This window comes from Staurois parvus, unplaced genomic scaffold (assembly GCF_062004578.1).
Source record: "Staurois parvus isolate SC_StPar_1 unplaced genomic scaffold, SC_StPar_1.0 ptg000264l, whole genome shotgun sequence".
Lineage (NCBI taxonomy): Eukaryota > Metazoa > Chordata > Amphibia > Anura > Ranidae > Staurois > Staurois parvus.
The window spans coordinates 9115530-9142965 of NW_028318060.1; the positions used below are offsets into that span (position 1 = coordinate 9115530).

The following is a 27436-nucleotide window of genomic DNA, read 5'->3' on the forward strand; positions in this document are numbered from 1 at the left end:
TTACTGAACAATCTGAATATTTTTTTTCTTTTATTTCTAATTGAAAATGGACAAACAATACAGATTTAATTCCAACCTGGTACTGGTGTACGTATTTACAGCAAAGAACTTTCCCATTTCTATTGACCCCACACTTGTGTAGCATTTAATATATATAATTATGTGACATGGTAAATAAGCATATTTCAACAGTTTAGTAACGTAATAAAAATTGATAATTGTAACCTATCAAATTATAATCTTACATATCATTTAGTGCAGGGAAAAGCATGATTTTTGTGATTTTTCTGTTTGAAATAATATCTGCTGCAACAGGAGAGCGAATATGCAAAGTAACTGGAAAGTGTCACAATTTTCTACAATAAAAAACAAACAAATCACTGGATATAAAATCAGCCTTGAGCTGAGAAGCTATGTATACATAGAGCTGACCACTGTTTATTTGAAGTCCTTTTGGCCCTGGGTGTGCCCAAGGGGGACATTTCAATTCATAGTGGCTAGAAACAAGGGGGTTAATTATATCCCTGAGCTCCTTCATCATCCAGTGACAGCTTGGGAGTACCTGTGGACTGCTGTGTTCTGCTTAAAAATATTGGATAGTTTTTAACCTTTTCCTTTTCTAACTCTTCAAAAAGGTAGTTGCAGCTTGCTTTATCAACTTCATTTGGACTAAAAAGGTTGTGGGAAGGTATGAAAAAATTAGAAAGCGAATACATTTTTAGACATTTCTGAAAGGATTCAACATATCTACTGAAGCAGATATCCAGGTCTTCCCACTTCCAGTCTTCATCTTTTGGGTACTGAACGCAAACATGTAGTAGGGCAGTCTTTGCCTGATACGAACAAAACTGATTCATTCGTCGATTTCCTCTCAACTTGAGTTGTTCCAATATATACTTCATCAGTTTAAGACACTGTTTCCTGAAGGATATTTGTACAGTGAGAGCATGCTAGAAGCAAATTAGGGGTATAAGCACAAATGTGAAAAGCAAAATCTTATTCTTTCTCATCTGTTGAGGGACAGGGATAGTCTTTAAATGTTTGAGTTGTACTGCCACCTACAAAAAGATTGGACACTGGTGTAAAAACAAAAAAAACAGCCCAGGGAAGTATAATCACTCCTACAAGCATACCTCAGTTCTTTGTTAATTTCCTAGGGAATGGGCACATTTTCTTCAGCTCTGCTTTTTTTAAAGACTAATCTATTCCCTTACTAGCACGTTTTTCTTCACCCTAGACTCCTCCTTACCCCACTGCTGCAGGCTTACCTTCCAATCTGCAGCTATCTGGCACAGTCATGTTCAGCCTGGCATTTGGACCGTACATCTGGACTCTGATAAACTGGATGTTGCAGGGCTAGCCTGGAAGTGACCTTCAGCTTATGGGTTCCATGCTTTCCAAACCCAGTTCTCAAGGTGTCTGCTTTCAAATTCCAGAACATTTGGCATTGTCTCTGCAGACTCCGTAAGTAGACTGGTTGGGTTGTGTTGGGCTGAGCAATGAGAACTCTCTTGTTAGTTGCTGTGCCCCATTATTCTATTTCTGTTGATTTCGCTGTGGGATAGTTTAAAGATGTGGGAATGAGCAATGACATAGAGTGCCATGCACCCACTACACTCTTTCTAAAGGAATATCTCCCTGCTGCTGCTCCTGCTTGTATATAGCACGTAGATCTTCAATCTGTTCCTGCTGCTGCCTACAGTGACTTTGGTCACCTTTAGCAATTCTGCCTTCTGGTCACTGACCCTCACCTGCTACCAGCTGTCTTGATTTTGTGATTACTTGAAGTCATCTTACCTCCTACTTTGAACCACGTTATCCATGCTGTGTGTCCAATTCTAGACATGGCGGTGCAGGTCGGGGGGCATTTCCTGCTTTAGTGTGTGTCTCAAGCTTACTGTCTACTAATGGGTAAGGGAATGCTTACAAAGTGCCTATTGATTGTGTTCTGGCATGCAGCCTAGAGTCCTTTGTTTCTCTCCCCTCCTTGGGCTAGCTCTATCTGGTGTGACTGCATCCCCTGCTGTCTCATCCAAAGTTTTTACCTTAGTCTTGCAAGATTTTATGACCCAGTTTACATAGTTTGCTGATTCTAATCACAGAGACAACAAGTGTGTTTCTATGCCCTTCCTAGCAGTTTCTATTTCTGATTTACCAGTGGCCTTAGCAGCTTTATAGCTATTGGCTGCAACGACTGTGAATCCAAAGCTCCCAAGTTCTGCTTATTTTACCCTTGTGTTGCCATAGCCTACTGTTAGTACTCCCAAATTAAAGAAGACCAATTTGACTCAAAGTTGTGCACACCAGTCAATCTAGATGATCAGCCTTTTGCTTCTGCCAGTACTGTTTCTGTGTCTAGGGTCACAAAAACTATCCCTTTGCACAAGACTTCCTAGTTATTTCTTTATCTAGATTTGAAGCTTGGTCCCTCTAAATGCCCCACTGGCTATGTATCTTATTTAAGAGATTTTTGTTCCTTAATGGTCAGTTCCCATGGTAGATCTAGCTGCATCTCACCCTAAAAAAGTGACCACCATACTGGCATATGATGCACCTGTTGATAATATCATCAAATATGCTACTGACAGAGCCCATATCTTCCCTAGCAGAAGTTAAGGAGCAAGTGGCTTTATCTCCCTTGTTTCCCATTAAATGGCCCTTTAGTTTCTCTCCATTCCCCTCGAATTCAGTGTCGCGTTCACCAACTTTGAATCCCCCGTACACACCCAAATTCTGACACTCCAAGTCTGCCAAGTCCTCTGATAAACCTTCCTCCACATAAATGTGCAGCCCCACTTTCCAGACTAGGTGAGACATCTGTTGACCTTTTCGGATTCCTGGAAAACATGCATTCCAGATGTTTGGGTGCAGGATGTGTTGGCCCTGGGTTACAAACTCAAGTTTCATTCCCTCTCCTAATTTTCTCACTTCAGCCTTCCTGTGTCTCTGCACAGATCATCAGATCTCCATGAGGTTTTTGGATCAAAGATGTCATTGTACAAGTTACAGCAGGGGAATGGTTTCAGGGGTTTTATTCAAACCTATTCACCGCTCCCAAGTCAAAGGGGCATTCACCCCATCTTGGATTTCAAGGCTCTGAATGTTTTCATTTTGGCTGAAAAGTTCTGGATGGAATTCTCCAAATTTGTCATCCTCTTCCTCCAACAGGAAGAGTTTGCCTTCTGTCGACATAAAAGATGCTTGCATAGATGTGTCCATCTTTCCAGCAAATCAGTGATTTCTACAGTTTGCCGTAGAACCCAAAACTATTAGCTCATGGTTCTGCCATTCAGCCTCTTCTCTGCATCTGGGGTGTTCTCCAAGGTGCAGGGTCCAGTGTTAGCCCTGTTGCATTTTTGGCATCGCTAATATACGATGGTTAGACAACCTCCTGTTGAAGGACCAGTCTTCAAGGGCTCTGACATTTCTCTGTCCAGACATCACAGAGATTCGGGTAGATCTTGAACCTTTAGAAATCATTGCTGAACACACCCAATCACTTGCATGTATTGGGTCTGGTCCTGGACACATCTGACGGCAGAGTGCTCCCTTCCTAGAAGATGATTCAGGTTCTCTGGTCTTGGGTTCAAAGTCTTCAATCTAGGAGCCATCTAACTCTGTGCATGCAATTCTTGAGGCTGATGGTAACTTTCTTTGAGGTAGTTTCCTTTGACTTTCATATATTCTCACCAGAATCTCCCCAATCAGAATTTTTTTGTTTTGGAGATTGGAAGCAGATGAATAAATGGTCAAGAAGAAAGAGAGAGGAGATAATTTGATATACAACGCATTCTGAGTTTCCTTTGACCAATATCTCTGCCCAATATACTCTAGCTATCTGCAACACAAAATGTTGTCATTGTAAGACAAATCCATACCGTCTCTGGACAGATTTGGTTGACAGCAAAGACTGGGCTACTCCTGGCTTGGTGTCTCAGGGATACAGTTCTGGAGTCGGAAGTCCTTTTTTCATATCATTTGCAAGATTATCAAAACCAAAGTCAGCCTGTTGGGCTGGGGAAGATGAGTTTTAGGTACTCTGTCAGTACAGAGTACTTGGTTGTTGAAGGAATCTCATCTCTCAATATGCATCTGGAGCATCAGACAATTTTGCTGTTTTTAGCATTTGACCCACCTGTTGGAGAGCTCTCTGATCCAGATTGACCAGCATCTGCCACTCCCTTCTAGCAGGGGACAGGTTTCTGCCCTTTCCATTCAGTTTCAGAGATTGTTAGCCTCTAACTCTTCGGTTAAGGCTTTGTACAGTAGGTCTCCTAATCTGTTTCCCAGTGGGATCTGACTAAGGCTCTCACTGCACTTCAGAAACCACTCTTTGAAATCCTTAGACATATTTGTTTATCTACTATCACCCCCAAGGTAGATTTCCTTATAGCTATCACCTCTTCAACTATTTTCTGAACTTCAACCTTATCTTACAAAGAACCCTTTTTATCTTGATCTTTGAGCTCCTCTTGGGCTTTTTGGCATCGGGCAACTATTTTCCAGATTTGTAAAGCTGTCATCTGGTCTTCTGTTCGCACATTCTCTAAGTTCTACTAAGTGGGTGTTTATGCCTCATCTTCTGTCAGCTTCAGGCTTAGGGTTTTTCAGGCAGCTATTTGAGCTGCCTGTAGTCCCCATTTTTGTTACATTGGGTCTGTTAAGAGTTGTTACTGTTACCTAACGCTCTGTCATACTGTTTTTGAACTCTCTGATGGTGTGAATTCCTGTGTCCCTTAACTACTTACCTACCATTGCAGTTTTTTTAAAAATGTTCTCATTCATGTTAAAATTTGCATTTCTCTTACGTTCATTGGCGTACTCAGGCTCTTCTTTGTCCATTACCAAACAGGGTTTTATTGCCCCACCTACAGTAGTAGGACATGAGGTAGAAAACCACTTGGCACCTCTTATGGGCAGTCCTCTCTAGGCATGAATCCCCCTCTCTCTTATAGGCCTCCAATCATTCTTCTTAGTGTTCAGGAGTATGAACATCTTATGCTAAGGGCTGATGGAGGTCTAGCTCATCCCCCACCCCACTCCTTCCCTGGGATGTGGGGTTTTCCTGCTGCTCTGGGTATTACATGTCCTACATGGATCCATTGCTGAGCGCACTGTGCCCTGGTGGTCTGGTGGTGGTCTGCAGGTGCAGGGGCAGCAATGCTTGTCCTGAGGATAGGTGCCTTGTGGTGGTGGGCGAATGTGAGGTGTGGGTACTCTTGTACCTCTGGTGACTACTTGGTTGTCAGCTGGGGCTCTCCTTATGCCAGCCTGCAGGTGGGAGCGCACCATGCGTTCGGACTGGTTGCAAATTTAGGCCACGCCTTTTCAACCAACTGGGCAGGCTCTGGTCCCGCCATCCTGACAATGGGCATCTGCTGTGATGTCAGCATCACATGTAAAGGAATTGTTAGGCGAGGGGGTGGACCCTGAGTAGGTTGATGGTACACCCCCGATTTGCCTATGTGCATCTGCCCCTTTCTGTGCTTGGCCCCTAGTTGCAGCATTTATTGGGTGATTGCAGCTAGCAGCCATCTTTTTGTGGCCTCGGCTGGCAGCCATTTTGTAGTTGGCAGCAGTGTCTGTGTTTGCACGCACAACAGGAAAAAAAAAAAGTGAAATGTCACTTCACCATGTTAGCTTTCCCTGGCGGCCTAGACGTATGCCAGTGGACAGAACTAAAGTGGTTAGTGCTGGCTGAGCTGCGCTGCACCGCTTCTGCCTAGGGCATCAACCCTATTAACCTCCACCCTACCTGTCTCAGACGTAGTCTCCAGGAAGGGGGAGGGGGGGCTAGAGCTTTCTGTGGGCCCCTGGAAGTGGATTAACCACCTGGGCTTTGATAGTGCCCCCCAGTGGTTCATTGGGACCAGAATGTATAGGTATATAGTATAGGCAACTGTCTTCCTGGTGGGTCCGCAATGTTTTTCCTTTGGACTGCCTGTGAGGGGTGGACACTGTTGAGGCGTCCAGCTCATAATGTCAGATTTTCGAAGGTGTCGTCAGTGGATGCAGGGTTTTCCCCCTTGTGGCCTCGGGATGCCTGCTGAGCCTCATGGCTCCTATGTTGGAGTGAATGTACCCTTTGTTTGGCCATGCATGCTTGGGCATGGGTGCCTGTGTTCTTCCTCTCAGTGCCAAGAACTGTGCTACGGGGGATATTTCAGGGCTGTGAGCCCTGACAGATAGGTCTGTTGGGATTTTGCCTACACTTCACACCTTGCCAACTTGGCATGCGCCCTTGGGACATCCATGATGGCTTCTTTGGTCCCTAGGTGCTTGGGGTGAGTTACCCCTTGGGCAGGCCCTCTCATGAAGTGGACCTCCTCTCCCGTTGTCACCCCCACCCCCTTTGCCTGGTTGATTGGGCACCCATGCTTCCTGGGGTGGGGCTCCATGCTTTAAGAAGGAAAATAGCGCAGACTTTCGGCCTTTGATGGGCCTGCGACTCTCGCCGACAAGTCTTGAGGGCTCTGTATGGGACTGTTCAGGTTCTGCTGTTTCAAGGAGTGATTGTTCCTGTGTTGGAGTTGGAGCAGTTTCTGGGTTTTTACTCCAGTCGTTTCACAGTTTACTGAGGGATGGGGTTTGCCCGATCCTGAACCTCAAGGACCTGAATGCCTTCTTGCAGGTTCACAAGGTCAGACTGGAATCCATTTGATCAGTGGTGGCCTCCCTTCAAGGATGCTTGCCTGCACATTCCCATTTGCATGGTACATCAGTAAGGACACACATTATTGAGTAGTAGCACTGCCCTTCAGTTTGGCCAACGCTCCCTGGGTGTTTACCAAGGTCTTTGTCCCAGTCCTGGCCTTGCTGAGACAATGGGGATTGCTGTTGTTGGTTACTTGAATGACTTGTACCCTGTGTGCAGAGTCTCGCCACCCCTGCTGGACAGTGGGGAGATCACCAAGCATCCTTTCTAGGACAAATCACCTACAGGCTCTGCCAATCAGGATCCAGTCGGACGTCTCTGTAGTATCGTATGTCAATCAGAGGAGCATGAGAAGTGCAGCAGCGGCATTGGAGGCTTCTCATATCCTGAGATAGGCAGAAAGGTTAATTCCGGCTCTGTCTGACGTACATATTTCAGGGGTCAAAAACTGACAAGCAGATTATCTCAGTCATCAGAGGCTGGATCAGGGAGAGTGGTCCCTGCACCTGGAGGTGTTCCATCAGCTCTGCCTTCACTGGGGGCCGCCAAAAGTAAGTCTTACCTCGACCTGAGGTTCCAAGGCTTGTAGCAAGATTGTTGGATCCTCTGGTGGATGCAATGGATGTGCTAGTGATGTGAGGGATCAGTACAATCTTATTTATGCCTTCCGGAATTTATGATTCCTTGTCTATTATGCTAGATAGAGACCAAAAGGATCCCACTGGACTTACCTCTCCATCTGTGGTGCAGTGGTGGCAGATGCCTCTTTGGAAGGACCTACTGTCTCAGGGGCCTATGTCTTCCCCCTGCTTTCCTTCACTGAGTTTGACAGCGTAGCTGCCAGGTTATGAAAGACTGGGGATGCCTGTCTTGGTGTTCCGTTTATGTTAAAGGCTCCTAACTCCCAGAAGATTTATCATTGCAGCTGGATAACTTATATTGTTTAGTGTGCAGCCTTGGGGTTCCATCCTCACTCTTTTTCTGTGGTGTGGTTGTTGGCCTTCCTCCACCATGGTGTGGATCAGAAGCTTGCATTGGGGACAATCGAAGGTCATGGCTCTTTTCTCTGCTCTAGCTGTTTAATTTCAGTGTCCCCTGGCCACACATCTTGGGTTTGCACCTTCCTCCAGGGGGTTCATCATGTGCGGTCCCCTGTGCACTTCCCGTTGCCACTGTGGAATTTGAAATTGGTGCGGTTGGCTCTTCAGAATCCTCCCTTTGGGAACATTCGAGATACTCCCTTACGCAGTAAGTTGCCTTCCTTGTCGCTATCTCCTTGGCTCAGCGGGTACTGGAGTTGGTTGCCTAATCTTGTACGCTGCCTTATCTGGTTTTCCACCAGGACAAGGTGATGCTCTTACCTTCCCCTTTTTTCCTTCCTAAGCTGGTGTCAGGTTTTCACTTAACTGAGGATATTGTTCTTCCTTCTCTGTCTTCGGTCATTGCATCCTAAGAAGGTCGCTCTGCACTCCTTGGATGTAGTTCGCCTCACTTGTACCTCTCTGTGACGCCTGTTTTTTTGGAGATCCACTTCTCTTCCAGTGCTCACGGATGATCGGATGGCCTCTTCTGCCACTATTTCCTGTTGGATTCAGCAGATGATTGTGCAGACGTATGCCATTAAGAAATGGGAATCTCCTTTCCTTGTTATGGCGCACTGCACTAGGGTGGTTAGTACATCCTGGGCATTCCGACATCAAGTGTCTGTTTCTTAAGTTTGCAAGCTGCAACCTGGTCACCTGTGTATGGGTTTACTAAGTTCTATAAAGTTGATGTGTTGGCATCTTTCAATGCTAATTTTGGCTGCAAAGTTTTGCAGGCCACTCAGGCACCCCTTGGGGTGGTTCGGAGTGCTGGCAGATTGCCTGGAGTTTTTCCTCCGTTGGTTTGCCCACCCCTCATTGTGGCACTGCTTGGGGACATCTTTGGTAATGGATAAAGAAGAGGCTGTGCCCGTCAATGAACATAAGAGAAAACAGGTTTTTTTTTTGTTACTCATCGTATCTTTGTTCATTGACAGAAACAGCACCCCCCATGGCATTTTCTTTTTTGACACTGCTTGTGAGGCAAGGAGTTTTTTTTCTGCCTAGTGTTCTACGCCTGTAGGTGAGGCTATAAAATCCTGTTTGATAATGGATAAAGAAGAGGAGGCTGTGTCTGTCAATGAACTTAGAGAAAGAGAAAGGGATTTTATGGTAACAAAAATCCTGTTTATTTTGCTAGAAGAGAAGACTGTATTCACCAAAAAAATCCTTTTGGGACCATTAGGTGACAAAGGTCCTAAACCCATTGTGTTTATGATCATACTCTCCATGTTGTTTTGCTACAAAAGTAAGGCATACTGACAGTAGGAAGGAATATCCTGGGCTGACCTAAAGTTTTTATATTTGCCAGCGTCCAGTCCTTCTGTAGGTGGCAGAATAGCATGTCAGTTGCCAAATCCTACTGTAGGTGGCAGTATAATATGAGAGCCTAAATGTACTGTATTTACACTTTTGAGAAAGTCACACAGTTAATATATAGTCTCATGGTAGACAAGTGCATCTAAATTTGAGACTGACTGTCCCAAGGACAGATTTAAAGTGGTTGCAAACCTGAGACATGAAATGAACAAAGCATATCCCTCTATAGTGTGTACTTGTCTCAATCCAGAGCACGAAGTGTCATTTCTCTCTCTGCTGCCTGTTCCTCTGCTATCAGCATAAATTCCTTCTGACAAGTTTTCCTGACACCAAGAGAATAAAGGTGATGCAGGAGAGAGCTCTAATACACCGTTTGTGATTGACAGCTTTATTTCTGTCCCTGTGTGAAGAGGATGTGTCCCGTCCCTCCATTCAGCTCTCACTGATCTCTGCAGAGTCTAAGTTCAACTCCCCACTCCAACGTTTAAGATTCTGTGTAAATTCTGCACTGTGAATGAATGCACAGGACAGATGGCTACAGATAAACAGGTACAACTTATGTATGAGGATTTGTTTCATCTTTGTGTATCACCTGAGGCTAATCAATTCACTAGGTATATGTAAGGGTTTACAATCATTTTAAGCTTTCCCTGATCAGCATAATGTAGTGAAATCACCGTGCAACCTCGTCCAATCAAAGAGCACTTTGCTAAGCAGGCAACCTCTTGTTCACAATGCAGCAGAGCGGCTGCTCACCATGGGACCTAGAAGCTAGTGGACATCACTGCACTGCGATTCCACAGGTATGGTATATGCATAGTTACATCGGTATATGCATAATTACTTTAGGAATTCCAGGTATGAACATGTTTGCATATTTGCATTGGTCCAAGCTGGACTAATGTAACTATGTAAATATATTCATACCTGGAATTCCTTAAGTAATTTTATGTTTGTAATATCCAGAAAGTGACAGAATATGTGTTTTTAAAAAATGTCACATTTACTTCTGGAACATTACAGTTATGAATGTGTGAAGTGTTAAAATTTCAGCCCACGGTGTCAGTGAGATTAGGTAACAAATAGTGAAGATCTAGCAGACTATCAAATTCTGCTTCACCCAGAACTTAAATTAAAAGCTGGAGTTCCACTGTAGTGATTGCTGTAAATATGTCTGTAACTCTATTTCCACCACTAACCTGCAGCACATGGGTCCTTGACGCTCACAGCATGTTTTTGCACTTCCGTGATGACTCAATATATCCTTTTCTATATTTGAAAAGGAAATACGCCAGGTATCTGGGGGAAAAAAAAGCAAACTGTCATCTACATGAACTGAAGTAAATGATGCTAGAACTGTGTGAAATGGGAGGTTTCCAGCATAATTCATTGACAAAGAAATTATCTGTATTGTTCATTCATGCACAACAGCATCCATTTTGTATAAAGGTTTTGAACTGTCTTTCTTGTTTATAGACTAAATGTTAAGCTCACTCTGTCACCCCCTCCCATTTCTACACTATTTAGTTTTGCAAAATTTAGGGATAGTATCCACCATATGAAATATGGCTGCTTGCTGTTTTTTAATGACATTGCACACCACCCTTTTCTTATCTTGGGTATAAAATAAGATCTGACAAACTTTAGAACAGATGCTTTGACAGAATCTGGTGTCCAGTCTTTCTGTTTTATATGTTCTCTGCAAATGCATATTTAGTTCAATTTCAGTCTCACAAGAAAAACGCATAACCGTTGTTGGAGAGTCAGGAGCAAGGAGTGGACAGAAGAAACATCCATGATCAAGACCATCGGAAATGCAGACCCTTAGGTAAGTTGCCCCTAAGCTTGATTTTATTTCTGCCTTTCTTTTCTGGTTGGGTAACGTGTGAATGTGGACAAGGATGAACCTCTGCAGTTCCCTACACTGACCCTTTGGCTGGCCATAGACGGACCGATAAACGAAAAATCGGTTGTTGCTGGCAGTGATGCTGCCACCAATGTCCATGAAAAACGGCCGTTTTTTGTGGATTTTCCAGCATGACCGATAATAGTAAATGAGAAGATCCACGAAAAACGGCCGACGGTATTGCCCCACTACCGGCGTGAATATCTGCCGATTTTTTTTTGCGGACGAAAATTCGGCCGATAAACGACCTGTCTATGGCCTGCATTTGTCTGCCTGGGTCAGAGGTGCATGGTATGGTCAGAATAAAACCTACAGAGAAGAGAAAAAGAGGGTCTTTTCGGTGAGAGTTTTGTCTGTTGTCATAAACCACTTATATCTATGTAAATAAATGAAGACTATGCTTGTAAATCTGCAGATCTGCTATACTATTTGGGTAAGAGGGTATGGGCACAAGCAGAGAAGAGAAGACTAGCCAGTCAGTCTCTTTACTGGATTGGGCCATCTCTTTGCTGAATATATGGGGATGTCTCTGTACTGGAATAGGCCATCTCTTTGCTGAATATATGGGGATGTCTCTTTACTGGATTGGGCCAACGCTTTGCTGAATATATAGGGATGTTTCTACTGGATTGGGCCATCTCTTTGCTTTACCAACAAGACCAAGTTGCTGCTGCTGTAGTAACTACCAATTGCTAAAGCAGGGTGGCCACATAGTGAGTTGATGCAGCTCACATTCCTCTGGCTGCAGGGGGAAGGCAGAGTGATATAATCTGCATTCAACCTCTCCCTGCAGACCAGATGCTGGTTTGGGCACCACTCCAGTCAGAGGTCAGCCATGTGGAAGTGCTGCATGTAGCCTGTAGGACTGCTCAGTGCTTACTTTAGACTGTTCTGGAGACAAGTTGTTAGACATCACAATGGTAAATTGACAATGTTGCTGGATGTGGCCCTGTACTGTGACCATTCCTTTGTTGGATTGTGCTGTTTGTGACTGTCTCTTTGTTGGATTGGGCTGTCTCTTTGCTATATGGGAATGTCTCTTTGCTATATGGGGATACTTGGGATTTCATAGCCAGAAAAGGAGACGACAATGTTGTACCGGACATTTTTCTAGACAGTTCTAAACAAAGGTCGTCTGAAGCAATTGACAGTGGGACCAGATAGAAAGTCATCTGTGGCTGTCCAGGAACATATCTTTATCCCAATTATATTTAGTTCTGTTTCTAGTGTGATTGGAGACCTTTATAATGGGGACTGCTGACCAGTATTAGACCCACTGCTACCATAGGAGAATTGGGTGCATTGAGCCAGTTAGTTATGAGAGGCAATAAATTGCAGTGAGTGAGGTGGCAAGAGGGGAGTGTGATTCACCTTAACCACTTCCTGTCCGGACACTTTTACCCCCTTCCTGTCCAGGGCAATTTTCAGCTTTCAGCGCTATCACATTTTGAATGACAATTGCGCGGTCATGCAATACTGTACCCATATGAATTTTTTACCATTTTTTTGAGACAGATAAAGCTTTATTTTGGTGGTATTTATTCACCGCTGGGATTTTTATTTTTTTTACTATGTAAATGAAAAAGTCCAAAAATTTTGAAAAAAAGTGTTTTTTTTAATAAAATTTTGCAAATAAATAATATTTCATCCTAAATCTTGGCCAAAATTTATTCCGTTATTTTTTTAGTAAAAAAAAAAATCCAAATTAGTTTATAACCAAACATTATAATTTTTAAACATTTTTTTTTACATTTTTATTTTATTTTTTTTATATTATTTTTTTATTTTTATTTTTTATTTTTACATACTGTCACCCTAGCAGTACAGTGTCACCATGGTGACACTGTACTACTTGTGGGGGGTGATGAAGATTTTTTTTTTTTTTTTTACACTGATTGCTTTTACACCCATATAGGATGTAAAAGCAATCATTTCTCTTTCTCTCTGTCTGCATTCTTGCAGTCATTGAGAAATACTGAGTGAGCTGTGATTGGTCACAGCTTGTCACATGGTACAAGGCTGTTGTGAATAGCCTTGTACCATGTGACCTCTGTGATCATTCACAGATTTCACACGTAGTAAGCAATGATGTCACAAGTGACATCTTGCTTACTACTTTGCATGTGATCACTGATTCGCCAATCAGTGATCACATGACCGGGACCTCGTACAGAGGTCCCGTCCGACGATCGGTGTTTCACTGTGTCCGGAGGACACAGCGGACACCGGATCGCGGTGGTGCGCGCTCCTAGGGAGCGCGCACAGCTAGAAAAGGCGGGTGCCGTTTAGGAACGGCAACCCGACCTTGGACTGCCACCGCCCTGCCGTTTATAAACAGCAGGCGGACGGCAAGAGGTTAAGTACAGTGGTGTTGTGAATTACTCAAGGGACCGACCATCAGACTTTAATGGACTTTTATGAAGGACATTATTATTGCCTACTATATCATTACACATTTTTGTCACAAGGTGGTGGAGATGTAACAGTCTTTCTGTATAGATCTGTAGAGCGCTACTAGAGCAACTAGTGTGTTTCACTGTGGCTTGTTTAGATATATGGGGATATCTTTTTCCTGCATTGGGCTGGCTCTTTGCTTCAATAAATGGGGATGTCTCTGCTAGATTGGGCCATCTCTTTGCTGGATTGGGCTGTCTATTTGCTTGAATACATGGGGATGTCTCTTTGCTGAACATATGGGGCCGTCTTTTTGCTGGATTGGGATGTCTCTTTGCTGAATATATTGGGTTGTCTCTTTGCTGGATTGGGGAGTCTTTGCTCTATTAGAATATCTCTTTGTGGAATATATAGGGATGTCTCTTTGCTGGCTAGGTAGCTCTCTTTGCTGAATATATGGGGTTGTTTCTTTGCTGGATTGGGAAGTCTCTTTGCTGGATTGGAATATCTCTTTGAATTTATGGGGATGTCTGCTGGATTGGGATGTCTTTGCTGAATACATGGAGATATCTCTTTACTGGATTGGGCCCTCTTTTTGCTGGTACATGGGGATATCTCTTTACTGGATTGGGCCATCTCTTGCTGAATGTATGGGGATGTCTCTTCACTAAACTGGGCCATCTTTCTGCTGAATATATGGGGCTATGTTTTTGTTGAATAAATGGGGATGTTTCTTTATTGAATTGGGCCATCTCTTTGCTGAATATATAGGGCTGTCTCTTTGCTGCATTGTGGCCAAAATATAATTCAATACTGTTAAATCTTGAGGGTATTGATGACTTGGAATATGCTTTTCGTTTTCATAGATTACGTTGTAAGAGTGTTAAAATAAAAGTGGGTGCACTGAAGGACTCAGTAGGATGGCCAGCTTGCGGATTCGGTGGGACAGGCAGTGGGAAGACCCTTGGGAATGTTGGCGGCAGGCCTGGGAGGGGCCAGGCCTAAAGCTTTGTACGAGGCCCCAAAATTTCTGATGGCTGCCCTGCCTGTAGACATCCTGATGAAATTAACTATATTAGTAAACATAAGACACATCTTCAGGGTAGCACAGTAGGCACAGCTGGTAGTTTTCTTGAAATAGAGGAAATTGGCCATATTGTATTTTTTGACTCTTGTCCAAAACAGTGTTATTCTGATAAAAAGACACACCATTTATAAGGTGTGATCTTACTTGTGTATTCATGTGTTTGGGTAATCAAAGACAAATCAACATATCCTATGCAATACAGTGTGTGTTAAAATATGAGTAATGTACACATCTAGGTGTAAATAGGCTCCTAAGAGCATAAAGGATGCAAAATATCACTAAGACCCCAGTCACACTGGATGCGAATTGGCATGCGATTTGCATGCCATGCAACTTTCTAATTGCATGCCAAATTGCAACCTATTGTCCGCAATTCGAGCGGTCATAACGGTGCGGTTCCGACTCGTTTGGAGCCGCACCGATTTCTAAAGTAGTACATGCACTACTTTTGGTGCAATTTGCATAGACATCTGTATCAGTTGTTTTGCAAATTGCACATGAAATCATCATGTTATCCAACTTTGAAATCGTGCGACTTACAGTGAAGTTCAAAGTAGGGTTTGATGTGACCGGGGTGTAAAGGTCACCTTGGGCATTCATTGTTGCATCGAAAAGTCTTTGTGGTTTGATACATTTAGACATTTCCCCTCTAATCTCTGTTGAAGGGTCAGACTGCAAACTGGTTTTCTTCCCAAGCATTTACCAAGTTTTGTAGTGGATGGCAGTGTCCAATGTATAAAAGGGATAGACTGTTTGCAAATGAGAAATAACAGCTAGCATAAAGCAGAACTCAAAGCACATACTTTATATAACCCTATTGTGAATCCAGGTATTCATTAAAGAGCAATTAATTATTACATATAGTATATACCGTGGGGAAAAATAATTATTTGATACCCTGCAGATTTTGTAAGTTTGCCCACTTACAAAGAGATCACGTGTATTTTAAAACTAGAGACAGAATATCAACCAAAGATCTAGAAAAACACGATACAAATGTTATAAATTGAGTTGCAGTTCAGTGAGTAAAATAAGTATGTGGTCCCCAAGCAAAACATGACTTAGTACTTGCTGGAGACACCCTTGTTGGCAAGTACAGAGGTATGATGTTTCTTGTAGTTGGTTACCAGATTTGCACTCATCTCTGGAGGGATTTTGGTCCACTCTTCTTTACAGATTTCCTCTAAGTCCTTAAGATTCCTTGGCTGTTGCTTGAACTCTAAGTCTCAGCTCTCTCCATAAATTTTCTATAGGATCAAGGTCTGGAGACTGGCTAGGCCACTCCATGACCTTAATGTGCTTCTTCTTGAGCCACTCCTTTGTTGTCTTGCTGATATGTTTTGGGTCATTGTCATGCTGGAAGACCCATCTTCAGTGTTCTGGCTGAGGGAAGCAGGTTCTCATCCAAGATTTTACAATACAATGCCCCTCAATGCAGCAAAGTTGGCCTGTACCTTCAGCAGAGAAAAAGCCCCAAAGCATAATGTTTCTACCTCTGTACTTGACTGTAGGGATGGTGTTCTTAGGGTTATAGTCAGCATTTTTCTTTCTCCAAACACGGCAAATCGAGTTAATGCCAAAGAGCTCGATTTTGGTCTCATCTGACCACACCACTTTCTCCCAATCCTTCTCTGAATCATTTAGATGTTCAGTGGCAAACTTCAGACGGTCCTGTACATGTGCCTTCTTGAGGAGGGTGACCTTGCGGGCACTGCAGGACTTCAATCTATGGTGGTGCATTGTGTTAATAGCGGTTTGTTTGGTGACTGTGGTCCCAACTGCCTTGAGATCATTCACAAACTCCTCCCGTGTAGTTCTGGGCTGATCCCTCACTTTTCTCATGTTCATCCTTGCCCATAGTAGTGAGGTTTGAATGGAAGAAAGATTCTGGGGCCTGGTGTCTTTTATACATTAGGAGTTGTCGTTGGGAGCACCTTCTTAAATTGACTGGACTAATCTGTATACCACAAAGCCAGTCTGTGGGAGCCAGAAATATTGGTTGATAGGGGAGCAAATATTTATTTTACTCACTGAACTGCAATTCAATTTATAACATTTGTATTGTGTTTTTTTTCTGGATTTTTGGTTGATATTCTGTATCTATCATTTAAAATACACCTATGATAAAAGTTATAGATCGTTCATTTCTTTGTAAGTGGCAAAATTACAAAATCTGCTGGGGATCAAACAATTATTTTTGCTACTGTATACTATATATTGCAACAGTGCTGTGCCATGCCATAGTGGAAAAATTTTGTATCACCCATGGTTTTCATCCAGGCAGGTTGAGGGGCTTCAGAGTGCTTGTGTCACACAGAAACTTGGTTTTAGTAACTGGAGTTTAGAGCTGGAGTTTAGAGGCTTGAGAGGGACTCCAATCCTAGGTCCAGGGTTTGTAAACAAACAGCACACTAATGGGGCTGGTGTGTACAGGGGTTTATTAAAGACATGACTAGGGTTCAGGACTCCACCCGGGCATACAGAGGAGGTCTCTGCCCAGGAGTAAGGAGGGCTGTACCTGGGAGACAGGTAGGAGTCAGTGTATCAGGAAGTTGCTAGATGTAAGCACATAGCATGTGTGAGACAACTCTCTGGGAGATATAGATAAATGACCTGAAATGTGAGGTCAGAGTAGCAGCACTGCAAGTGTAAGCTAGGTTGCTGATAAATATTTGTTTTGTGGCTGAGATATGCTGAAAAAAGCTCAGAGGGAAACTTGTATGATGTCTTTAACTTTGTTTTAATGAAAGTGGGCAAGCAAAGCTCTTATAAAGAAGATTAGAATTGGTGTTAAACCAAAAAAACAAATTTTTTTATGAGCAATTTACCAGTTAGATGTAATAGCTGCATTAGTATTTTTTTTTTTTGGGGGGGGGGGTGCTTTTTGTTTTTTACCTGGTGATCTGGCCAATAAGTCTGTTGTTTTCCAGCAGAATTAGCTGTTTTGCAGATTTGCAGTTTTGCAGGTTTGAGACAAACAATTTACTACTGACAGGGTGCTTACAGTGATCAGCTTTTATTTATGTAAAACCTTTATCCCAAAAAGGGAAAAACAGTTGCTGCAACTGCTTATAAAATGTTAGAGTTTGGTTTTAATTTGTTAGTATATCTAAATTTGCTAATGCACCTAACACTCCCCTCACCCAGATTAACAATGCTGCTGTCCAAAGGTGTCTCTGTGCTCCTTCATGTAGAGCGGATACAGGATACGTCACTGGCCAGATTACCAGGTGCAAACAGGAAAAAAAACCTAAAATGAATTCTGAATTTATAATCTGCAGTTCTGTATATTACATTTTTAATACCGCTTTAAAGCAGAACTCCAGGCAAAAACGTCTTTATATGCTCTTGTTGCTAATTTCCTATCTTCACTGAATATGTCATCCATCTTCTGGTTCACTCTGTTGCTCTGAAATAGTCTATTCATTTTCAAATCAAACTGTTAGTTCTCTTTGCTTTCCTGTTTGTAGGACCAGTGTCCCCTATGCCTCTTTCCCCCAGCCACTGGTCTTGGCACATCCCTTCTGTAGTTCTTTCTTCAGGAAGCAGTGATGTAATTCAGCCCCACTTACAGTGGTGGACGGACCAAGACTCTCAGACACAATCAGCATGTACAGGCCTAGTGTACCCACCCACATTCACTACAATTCCCTGTGATTGATAGGAACTGTAGTTTCCTTTTACTGAAGAGAGAGGAGAGGATATAATGTAATCCCTGCTTTTACACCTCATCCTTGGCAGAGCAGATGCTGTTATCCTTTGACTTACAGAGATGAGGTCATGAAAATTCAATTAGACATTTCTCCTAATTGGTAAGGCTTTTCAAAATTGTATTAATTGTTTAGTGTGTTGTGTAGGGGGGTGTACTAATGGGTAATTTTTTTTTGCCTATCCCAGAGATCTTCTTTGAGCGAGTGGCTGATTCCTAAATGCTCTATTGTTTGAAACTAGTTCCTACAATATAGTATATTGTTTATATTAGTTTACTATTGGCCTCTGTACAGTAGAGGGAGGAACAGCACTCGGAGACAATTCTGTCCTTTAAAAATTTGAATGTGGATAGAGGAGAGAGCAGGGTTATGACTTCGCTAATGTGCCAATTCTCATTCACTTATACACTAGCTGTGCTGTCTGGCAGGGGTGTCTATTTCACAAGTCTGGCTTTATTTAACTTGCTCATAAAGTAAATCTTACATATTTCAACCCTGTCTTTAGCTGTTTCACTGACCATCAGCTTTAACAACATCATAACTACACAAAATCTAAGTAAACAATCATACATCTTACCTTTTTTGTCTTTTTGTTTGGCTACCATGTAGCATGGCTCTTTTCTATATTTTTGTTTTTCCTTTGTGCCAAGCCAGCTGTCAATATTCATTCCATTGCTTGCATTTTCGGGCCATTGTCGTATTTGAATAGCAAGAACTAGATCCACCGATATATTTTCAGGTTTATTAGGAATAGTCAGAGTAATTGCTGGGCTTGAAGGGCTTTTCCTCTCTAAGGAAGCTGGTTTGCCTGTTGTAAAGACAGACTTATTGTACTTGTGGAGTGCTATCAGGTAGTCACATAAATGAACATATCACAATCTAGAAATTTACCTCATGGACCACCTACTAGTAAATTGAGATTATAGATCATTCATGCAGGCATAAAAAAAATGTTATCTCAAAATCATCTGATCTAAAATAAAAAGACAGGCAAACAGCTAAACATAGGCCCTCTAGCACATTGACAGTCAGTTGTGCCAGTTGTGACAGATTTATTTTTTCTTTAAAGGGTAAGTTCACCTTTTGTAACATGTTACACCCATATCCAGAGTGTAACATGTTACGGTCAGACCGCCCCCACTCCTCCCTTTGACAGCCAGTGGGGGATCATCTTCTCCTCCCTCGCTAGCTGTCAAATAAAAAAAAAAAACCGTGGCCATGCAGAGCTCCGCCCACCCAGCTGCGTCACTCATTCACAGTCCTCTCCGAATGAGAGACTACAAGTCCCACCAGCCTTAGCGGCTGTCAGCTTGCAGTTCTCAATGAACTACCATGGCGTTGCGGAGCACATGCCATGGTAGTTCATTGAAGGATGCCCGTATGGGAAGTACGAGCAAGTAGATATACTGACAGGTCTGCAGGAGATCTGCATGGCACCAGCGATCACCTGATCACTGGTGCAATGCTTTACAGTCTCCTGCAGACAAAAGTAATAAATGCACATTTTTTTTTAGCTGAAAAAAAATGTGCATATTATTTTTTTACTGAAAGGTAAACTTGTCTTTTAACAATGTAGCTTCTCCATTCAGTCAAAGCAAAATTTACAAATTTCCCCTGGGCATATGGGTCCAGGAGGGTTGCTTAATCACACTTATCTTTGCCTAAGGAAGGGGGAGGCATAGGGTACCTGTTCAAATATCAACAAGCAGTCTAAATCACTTGATTGGATTATGCAAATGGCCTTTAAAACATGGGTAGGTTTGGAGCAAGACATGGCCTCATTCCAGCTACAAACTTTACCATGGCAATACTCTATGCTCCCACCTTTGGTAAAGCTTCACCCACTAATAAGCTTGTACAGTACTTTCAAACTCAAACTGTATCCTTCCTCCTCCACTGAACCAATAGGAATGATGCCGGTCATCAGCTCTACGGGTTTCCCTCCTAGGTCCTCTGACCTAAAAAACTTTCATAGCTACAAGCCAGTTTTGGCTCAAAAAATTCTCGTGTGCAGGCCGGAGGAAATCTGTTTCAGAAATTCAATCAGTGATACCCCCCCTCCCCTAGTGAACACCTGCCAGGCCTTTCATGTCAGTCTCTCTACCATCAAATATCAGACCGTGAATATGAAGCCGTGTTACTCTTGAGAACCAGTGTACTGATGAAAACAGCAGCATGCATTCTTTATCTCCTTAACCTTATTACTAGTCTGGGTGGAGAGTATGCATGGACCTTTCTTAGTAAATGGGAGAATGATCTGGTCTGAAGATTCAATCTGTGCACTTTACACTGTTTTATGGCAATGCATTTTTCTATTTTCTGTAAGGGACTTTTTCTGAGATTTTGTTGATGTATATATTTATGTATTCTTATTTGTACTTGTGTATTTGAGTGTGCTGCAATAATTTGTGTTCACATTGTGACCCAATTTAGCCCTGCGTCAGGTAAATCCGAAAATAAATAAATATACTGTGTGTGTATGTATATGTGTATATATATATATATATATATATATATATATATATATATATATATATACACGCAGTATCTCACAGAAGTGAGTACACCCCTCACATTTTTGTAAATATTTTGTTATATCTTTTTACGTGACAACACTGAGGGGGAAGCGTGGACCAGTTAGTCAGGAGCCGCCCTAGGTGGCTCATAAGTCAGCATTTACATTGAGTTTTTTTCAGCACACTACTTGCATAGCTGTATCATGGTGATCTGTATTACTAGTGGAGGCGCACAAGTTTGCGCTATCTGAAGTGATGTCTTCCAGAAAGTGGGTGAGGTGCAGCACAAATGGGTGCACTAATGTTCCACCGCCAGTTACTGAGGAACCTAGCCAAAGGTCTGCTGTAATATCCTCTCCTTACAGGCCAGAAGCGACTGGGCAGTCTCAACCGCTGCATCTATCTGGCATTGTGGCTGCTACTGGGGCTTCTGCCTCAGCATATGTAACCAAGGATGATCTTGCTTCAGCCTTAGTGGGTTTAGAAGATAAGGTAAGGTAAGGTCTGGATTCAGACTACTTCCCATAGAAACCTCTGATTTTACTTATTCTTCCCTGGTCTCCTTGAAGCCTTCACAGAGTACTTAGGCCTTTCCAGTGCATCCTCTTCTGGAGCAAATTATGTATGTTGACTGGGAACACCCAGACAGAGTTTTTGTTCCACCAAGGAGGTTTTCTGTTTTGTACCCCATGAAACAAAAGTTTAAGAATTGGGGGTTTCCTGTAGTGGATGCAGCTGTTTCATCCCTGAATAAATTTTTAACACGTCCTGTGGATAATGAACAGGTTTTCAAGGACCCAGCGGATAATAAGCTGGAGTCTCTCCTTAAGACCTCCTTCTCCCTGGCAGGTTCTGACACACAGCCAGCTGTGGCAGCTATTGGCATTTAAATAAATGGTGCAGCACTAAAATAATGAAATTGGTATGAATATGCTACCAATGTAATGGTGAAAAAGTGGGGTAGAGAGGTGGAACGGTGAGGTTCCCCCTAGAGGTTCCCCCTAGAGGTTCCCCAAGAACCCCTGTGAGGGGAGACGAGCCATGCAGAGCATCATCAACACGGTGAATGGCAAGTTTCTGGAAGTAGCCGAGTACTGGACCCCTGTGCTCAAGCTCTCCCTTTAGGAGGGATTCCACCCCTGGATGGATCGGTGACTGGTGATAGGAAGTGGGCAGATATGCTTCAAGGAGTCATTTTCATCCAATGCTGGCTTGCTTTTTGCTTCTGGTGAGTGCATAGTGGTGGAGGAATACCACAGAAGTCAGTCATTTTTGGCCACCATTTGATCACATCACTTTTGGGACTATTACTTGGTTAAGTTTTTTTGGGACATATCACAGTGGATTATATTTATATCCCTGTCATTCATATATTGGACGTTCTATACTGGTCATCTGGTATTTATATGTTTGTATAGTGGGAGCAGAGGGTTTGCCACATTGTGCCAGCTGCTTCCTTTATTTTTCTTTTTTCACTCACTATTCACATGTTTTATTAGCTATTGGCATTTGCCAGAGTCTTTCTGACCAGGTCAAGCAATGTATTGGAAGACCATCAGTACAGGGGGATTCTCAGCCATGGATTTGGAGGATGTTCCACATGCTTTGTGTTTTGCCGGTTGATGCTCTTAAGGATTCAATTCAGCAAGTTTCTCGCTTAGCCCTCTTATCCGTGCCCATGCGTAGGGTTTTGTGGCTGAAGAGTTGATCAGCAGAACTGCCATCCAAAAAATTGTTGGCAGGTTTTCCCTTTCATGGGGAAAGGATGTTTGGGGAAGATTTGGACAAGTATATCCAAATATTCTCATTGGATCTGGCAGTTGATCATTCAAGCCTATGGTTTGAATGGTAAAGTCCCACCCTTTCGGGTGAAGGCACACTCCACCAGGAGTGTGGTGGTATCTTGGTCAATCTACCTTCAGGTGTCAGTGGCTCAGGTTTGCAAGGACACTACATGGTCTTCAGTTCACATATTCACAAAGTTCTACCAGGTGGATGTCAGAGCCGCAGAGGATTCTGCCTTTGGCCACAGTGTTTTATGGATGGCTGAGTAGGTCCTGAGGGATTTTTTACGATGGCTATCATGGTGTCACCCTTCCCTCAAATTTCATATTGCTTTGGGACATCCCATATAGTCATGAATAGCCTGCTCTATGTCCCATGATGTAGGATAAAGAAAATTGTATTTTTTTCTACATATTTACCTGTAAAATCCATTTATTGGAGTACATCACAGGACACAGAGATCCCACCCATACATAGTTACTTCCTGTATAGGAAGGGTTATATAGGGGAGTACCTCCCCTCTGATTTGTCAGCCAGTGTCCATTCACCTATAGGTGGCCTATAACCCACATAGTCATGAATAGCCTGCTCTGTGTCACGTGATGTACTCCAAGAAATGGATTTTACAGGTATGTATGTAGAAAAAATCCAATTTTTTTCCCAAATACAGTTGCAAGAAAAAGTATGTGAACCCCTTGGGATTACGTGGAGTTTTGCATGAATTGGGCATAAAATGTGCTCTGAACATCATCTAAGTCACAACAATAGAAGAACACAGTCTGCTGAACATAATACTACACAAACATTAGATGTTGCCATGGTTTAATTGCACATAACATGTAAACATTCACAGTGCAGGGAGGAAAAAGTATGTGAACCTATGGACTTAATAACTGGTTGACCCTCCTTTGGCAGCAATAACCTCAACCAAACGTTTCCTGTAGTTGCAGATCAGACCTGCACAACGATCTGGATTAATTTTGGATCACTCCTCTTCACAAAAATGTTTCAGTGTAGCAATATTCTTGGGATGTCTGGTGTGAATCGCTCTCTTAAGGTCATGCCACAGCATTTCAATCGGGTTGAGGTCAGGACTCTGACTGGGCCACTCCAGAAGGCGTATTCTGTGCTGTTGCAACCATTGTTTTGTTGAATTACTTGTATGCTTTGGGTCATTGTCCTGTTGCATCACCCATCCTCTGCGGAGCTTCAGTTGGCGGACAGATGGTCGTACGTTTTCCTGCAAAATGTCTTGATAAACTCTGGAATTCATTTTCCCATCAATGACAACAATCCGTCCAGGCCCTTAGGCAGCAAAGCAGCCCCAAACCATGATGCTCCCTCCGCCATGTTTTACAGTGGGGATGAGGTTTTGATGTTGGTGTGCTGTGCCTTTTTTTCTCCACACATAGTGTTGTGTGTTCTTCCCAAACCACCCAATCTTGGTTTCATCTGTCCACAGTATATATTGCCAGTAGTGCTGTGGAACATCCAGGTGCTCTTTTGCAAACTTCAAACGTGCTGCAATATTCTTTTTGGACAGCAATGGATTCCTCCATGGTGTCCTCCCATGTACTCCATTCTTGTTTAATGTTTTACTTATTGTAGATGTGTCAACAAAAATGTTAGCATGTGCCAGAGATTTCTGTAGGTCTTTAGCTGACACTCTGGGATTCTTCTTTACCTCATGCAGTATTCTGCGCTGTGCTCTTGCAGTCATTTTTACAGGACGACCACGCCTAGGGAGAGTAGCAACAGTGCTAAACTTTCTCCATTTGTAGACAGTCTGTCTTACCGTGGACACATGAACATCAAGGCTTTTGGAGATACTTTTGTAACCCTTTCCAGCTTCATTCAAGTCAACAATTCTTGATCGTAGGTCTTCTGAGAGCTCTTTTCTGCGAGGCATGGTTTACATCAGACAGTGCTTCTTGAAACCAGTAAACCCAAAAGAGGTGTGTGTTTTTTAAGGGCAGGACAGCTGTCAGCAACACATCCAATATCATCACACTGATTGGAGTCAAGCTTGGCTCACTCCTGGCTCCAATTAGCTCTGGGAGAAGTCATTTAGCTAGGGCCTCACATACTTTTTCCTCCCTGCACTGTGAATGTTTGCATGTTATGTGCAATTAAACCATGGCAACATCTAATGTTTGTGTAGTATTATATTCAGCAGACTGTGTTCTTCTATTGTTGTGACTTAGATGACGTTCAGAGCACATTTTATGCCCAATTCATGCAAAACTCCACGTAATCCCAAGGGGTTCACATACTTTTTCTTGCAACTGTATGTGTTAAGCCATTTACTTGGAGTTTCACTTTAAGTTCACTTTGAAATTTAAGTAATGGGATATATCTATCTTGCTTTTAATAATATGTTCATGGTTTACACACAGGCATAAATGTACAGATGATAGAAATTTAGCATACCTGACTGTTTAAGGACATTATTGACCAGAGTTCTGAATTCATCCAAAATATGTTTGGCCAGTATATTTCCTTCATCATCGATATATGAAGCCATGGCTGGTGGTTTCCGTTTTCTAAATGCTAGCATGTAGAAAGCACCACTGTCATCAATACTTGTCAAGTCAATTGTTTGGTAACTCTCAAATGAAATGTTCAGCATGATGTCAAATTCATTTGGGTTTGATATCTGGAGAAAAAGGAGCATGTATTTTATGTTCGATGTTTCTTTATATAGTTTTAAAACTCAGCTCTGCATAACCTAAAAACCCTGCCTTGCAGTGTGGCAGCATCCACATTTCAAGGAATAAGTGCTTGTTTTCATCTAAGGAACAGAAAAACAGTTTTTATACACCTCATACTCCGCTTCCAGGGCCTATGGGACTTCCCCATGTTCCAATGGCGAACTGTTCCTCAGCATCTTCACATCCAATGTAGGGCTATGAACCCTGCATTGGTCTTGATGGTGTCTGAGGACCTTAGTCCAGCAGCAAGGAGGAGCCTGCAGGTTCAGGTAAATTATTATTATTATTATACAGGATTTATATAGCGCCAACAATTTGCTGATGATTTACAAAATAAAAGGAGACAAAACAGCAACACTAAAGTTCAATACAAGAGGGTTAGGAGGACCCTGCTCCTTGGAGCTTACAATTTAAGAGATAAAAGGTCTTTACTGGTTCTCATAGATATAAATGAGCAGTTAACCCTTGCAGTGTGGGAGGATTTTTAAGTTTCTTAAAGATCAGCTTTAACCATATTTATTTCAAACATAGCAACTACACTTTTTTTTTTTTAAAAATACAAGAGATGCCCAGGAACAGTGAGTGCTGTTCGAATGCTGGTCAAGATTATGGAGTTATTATGTCACAGGAGCACATAAAAGACTGTAGGATATAGGCGGTATAAAGCATTGATTGTTTTTAAAACATTACTCGAGGCAGGGGGTGGGAATGAAACTGTAGCTGCATTTCATTTTTAAATTAAACAGTTTTTCCTAAAACAAAAGTCAGTCATTTAAAAATAAATAAATAATGGTATACCTGTGAAAGGTTCCGAGGTGAAATTGTTAACCGGTAATAATACAGGGCAGTCCTAAGGGTAACATTTGATGTGCTTTAGACATAAACAGTTCTGGTGAGATTAACCAGCTTGCAAGATAACACTTTTCACAAAGTTAAAGTGTAATTTTTGCTGCAGTTTCTAAGGTCTGTTAAACACGCACTAGGCACAAATAATTATTCAGGCAAGTTGATGAAAATTACAAGAAGCATTCATAGTTGCTATATGTGTGCTTTTATTTCATAAATGCCTTGCAATGAAGATTGAAAAGTCCCACCTGTAACTAGCAGTTTAGCATTCTAAGTCACATAAATATACATAAGTTTAAGTAAAGGCTCATTCACTTTGTTTTTGAATTGTGTTGGATTATGTCCCTCTTAGAATAGTCAGGACCTCATTGCAGCAAGGCCACGGTGTTCACCTCTATGACTCCAAGCCAGCTATTATAAAATTAAGCAGTTTTACTGTTATTTATGCAAGTGTACGGCTTTGAGGATTGCAGTGATTGCTTTCTAAATCTGTCCTTAGTGCTAAGAAATATCTTGAATTGTAAAATATTTATGACAAAAAACAAAGTATATTTATTACCTTGACGCCTTCGTAGTAGCTTCCTGTAGACATTTTCTCAATGCTCTTAAATAGTGGGTGGCTTTTAGTAGTCTCAGACTTAATAATTATCTCTATGACTCTGTTAACTTTCTCTGCTGCTTTGGAAATATCATTAATTTTCAGTTTCAAACTATTCACTGCAAATTTCAAGTGCTTGGAAAGGTTGGAGATTGGCAAACTGTTACTTCTGTTTACTTGACTTCTAATCTCATCTTCATCTCTGGCAAAGTTTCCAGTGATTTCATCCTCATTTATTTTGCTATTTCTTCTTCTGGGACCATTGTTAACCATGCAATAGTCTCTTTTAGTATTTGCTTCTAGATCATGTGGTTCTATTGATTTTGATCTTCTGATGTGATTAAAGTGAGTCAACTTTGATGCCTTTGGATTACCATTGTCCACTTGACCAAGATCATTTTGTTCCACTAATTTTGTTCTTCTGCAGCTTTTAGAGGTAGTCTCCTTTTGTGCTTTCTTACGCACACTTTGTTTGGTTTCATCTTGTTCACTTGCTGTCTGTTGTAGTACCTCGTCATTTTTATTCTTTGCACTGTATTTTCCAATAAACTTTCTGGTAGTGCTTTTACAATTGTATGTGCCATTGAGAGTAGATGCTGAGCTATCCTTATTCTTCCAGGGTTGTTGAGTCTTTCTTTTTGCTTTCTCATTACCATCAGAGTGATCAGCATTAGAATGTTTAAACTCTGAGCTTGACTCCTGCATTTCTTTTGAAATCCTTTCATTGTCTGAATTAGATGAACTGTCATTGTGTTTCTTTGGGCGATTTGCCATTTTTTGCTGTCTGTCTTGTTAATACCTTCTTTCAAGTTTCGTGTCTTCCTGA

At 42.1% G+C, this 27436-nt stretch overlaps 1 protein-coding gene across 1 annotated transcript; it reads right to left on the bottom strand.

The window, feature by feature from the left end:
* LOC149459296 (cyclic GMP-AMP synthase-like) lies at positions 1-27436 on the bottom strand. Its single transcript, XM_089681379.1, has 5 exons — positions 26572-27436; positions 24886-25111; positions 18732-18962; positions 10257-10356; positions 1-921 (listed from the first exon to the last, which is right to left on the bottom strand). Exons 1-5 carry the CDS (start codon positions 27382-27384, stop codon positions 513-515), a joined length of 1779 nt encoding a protein of 592 aa, XP_089537505.1. The 5' UTR covers positions 27385-27436; the 3' UTR covers positions 1-512.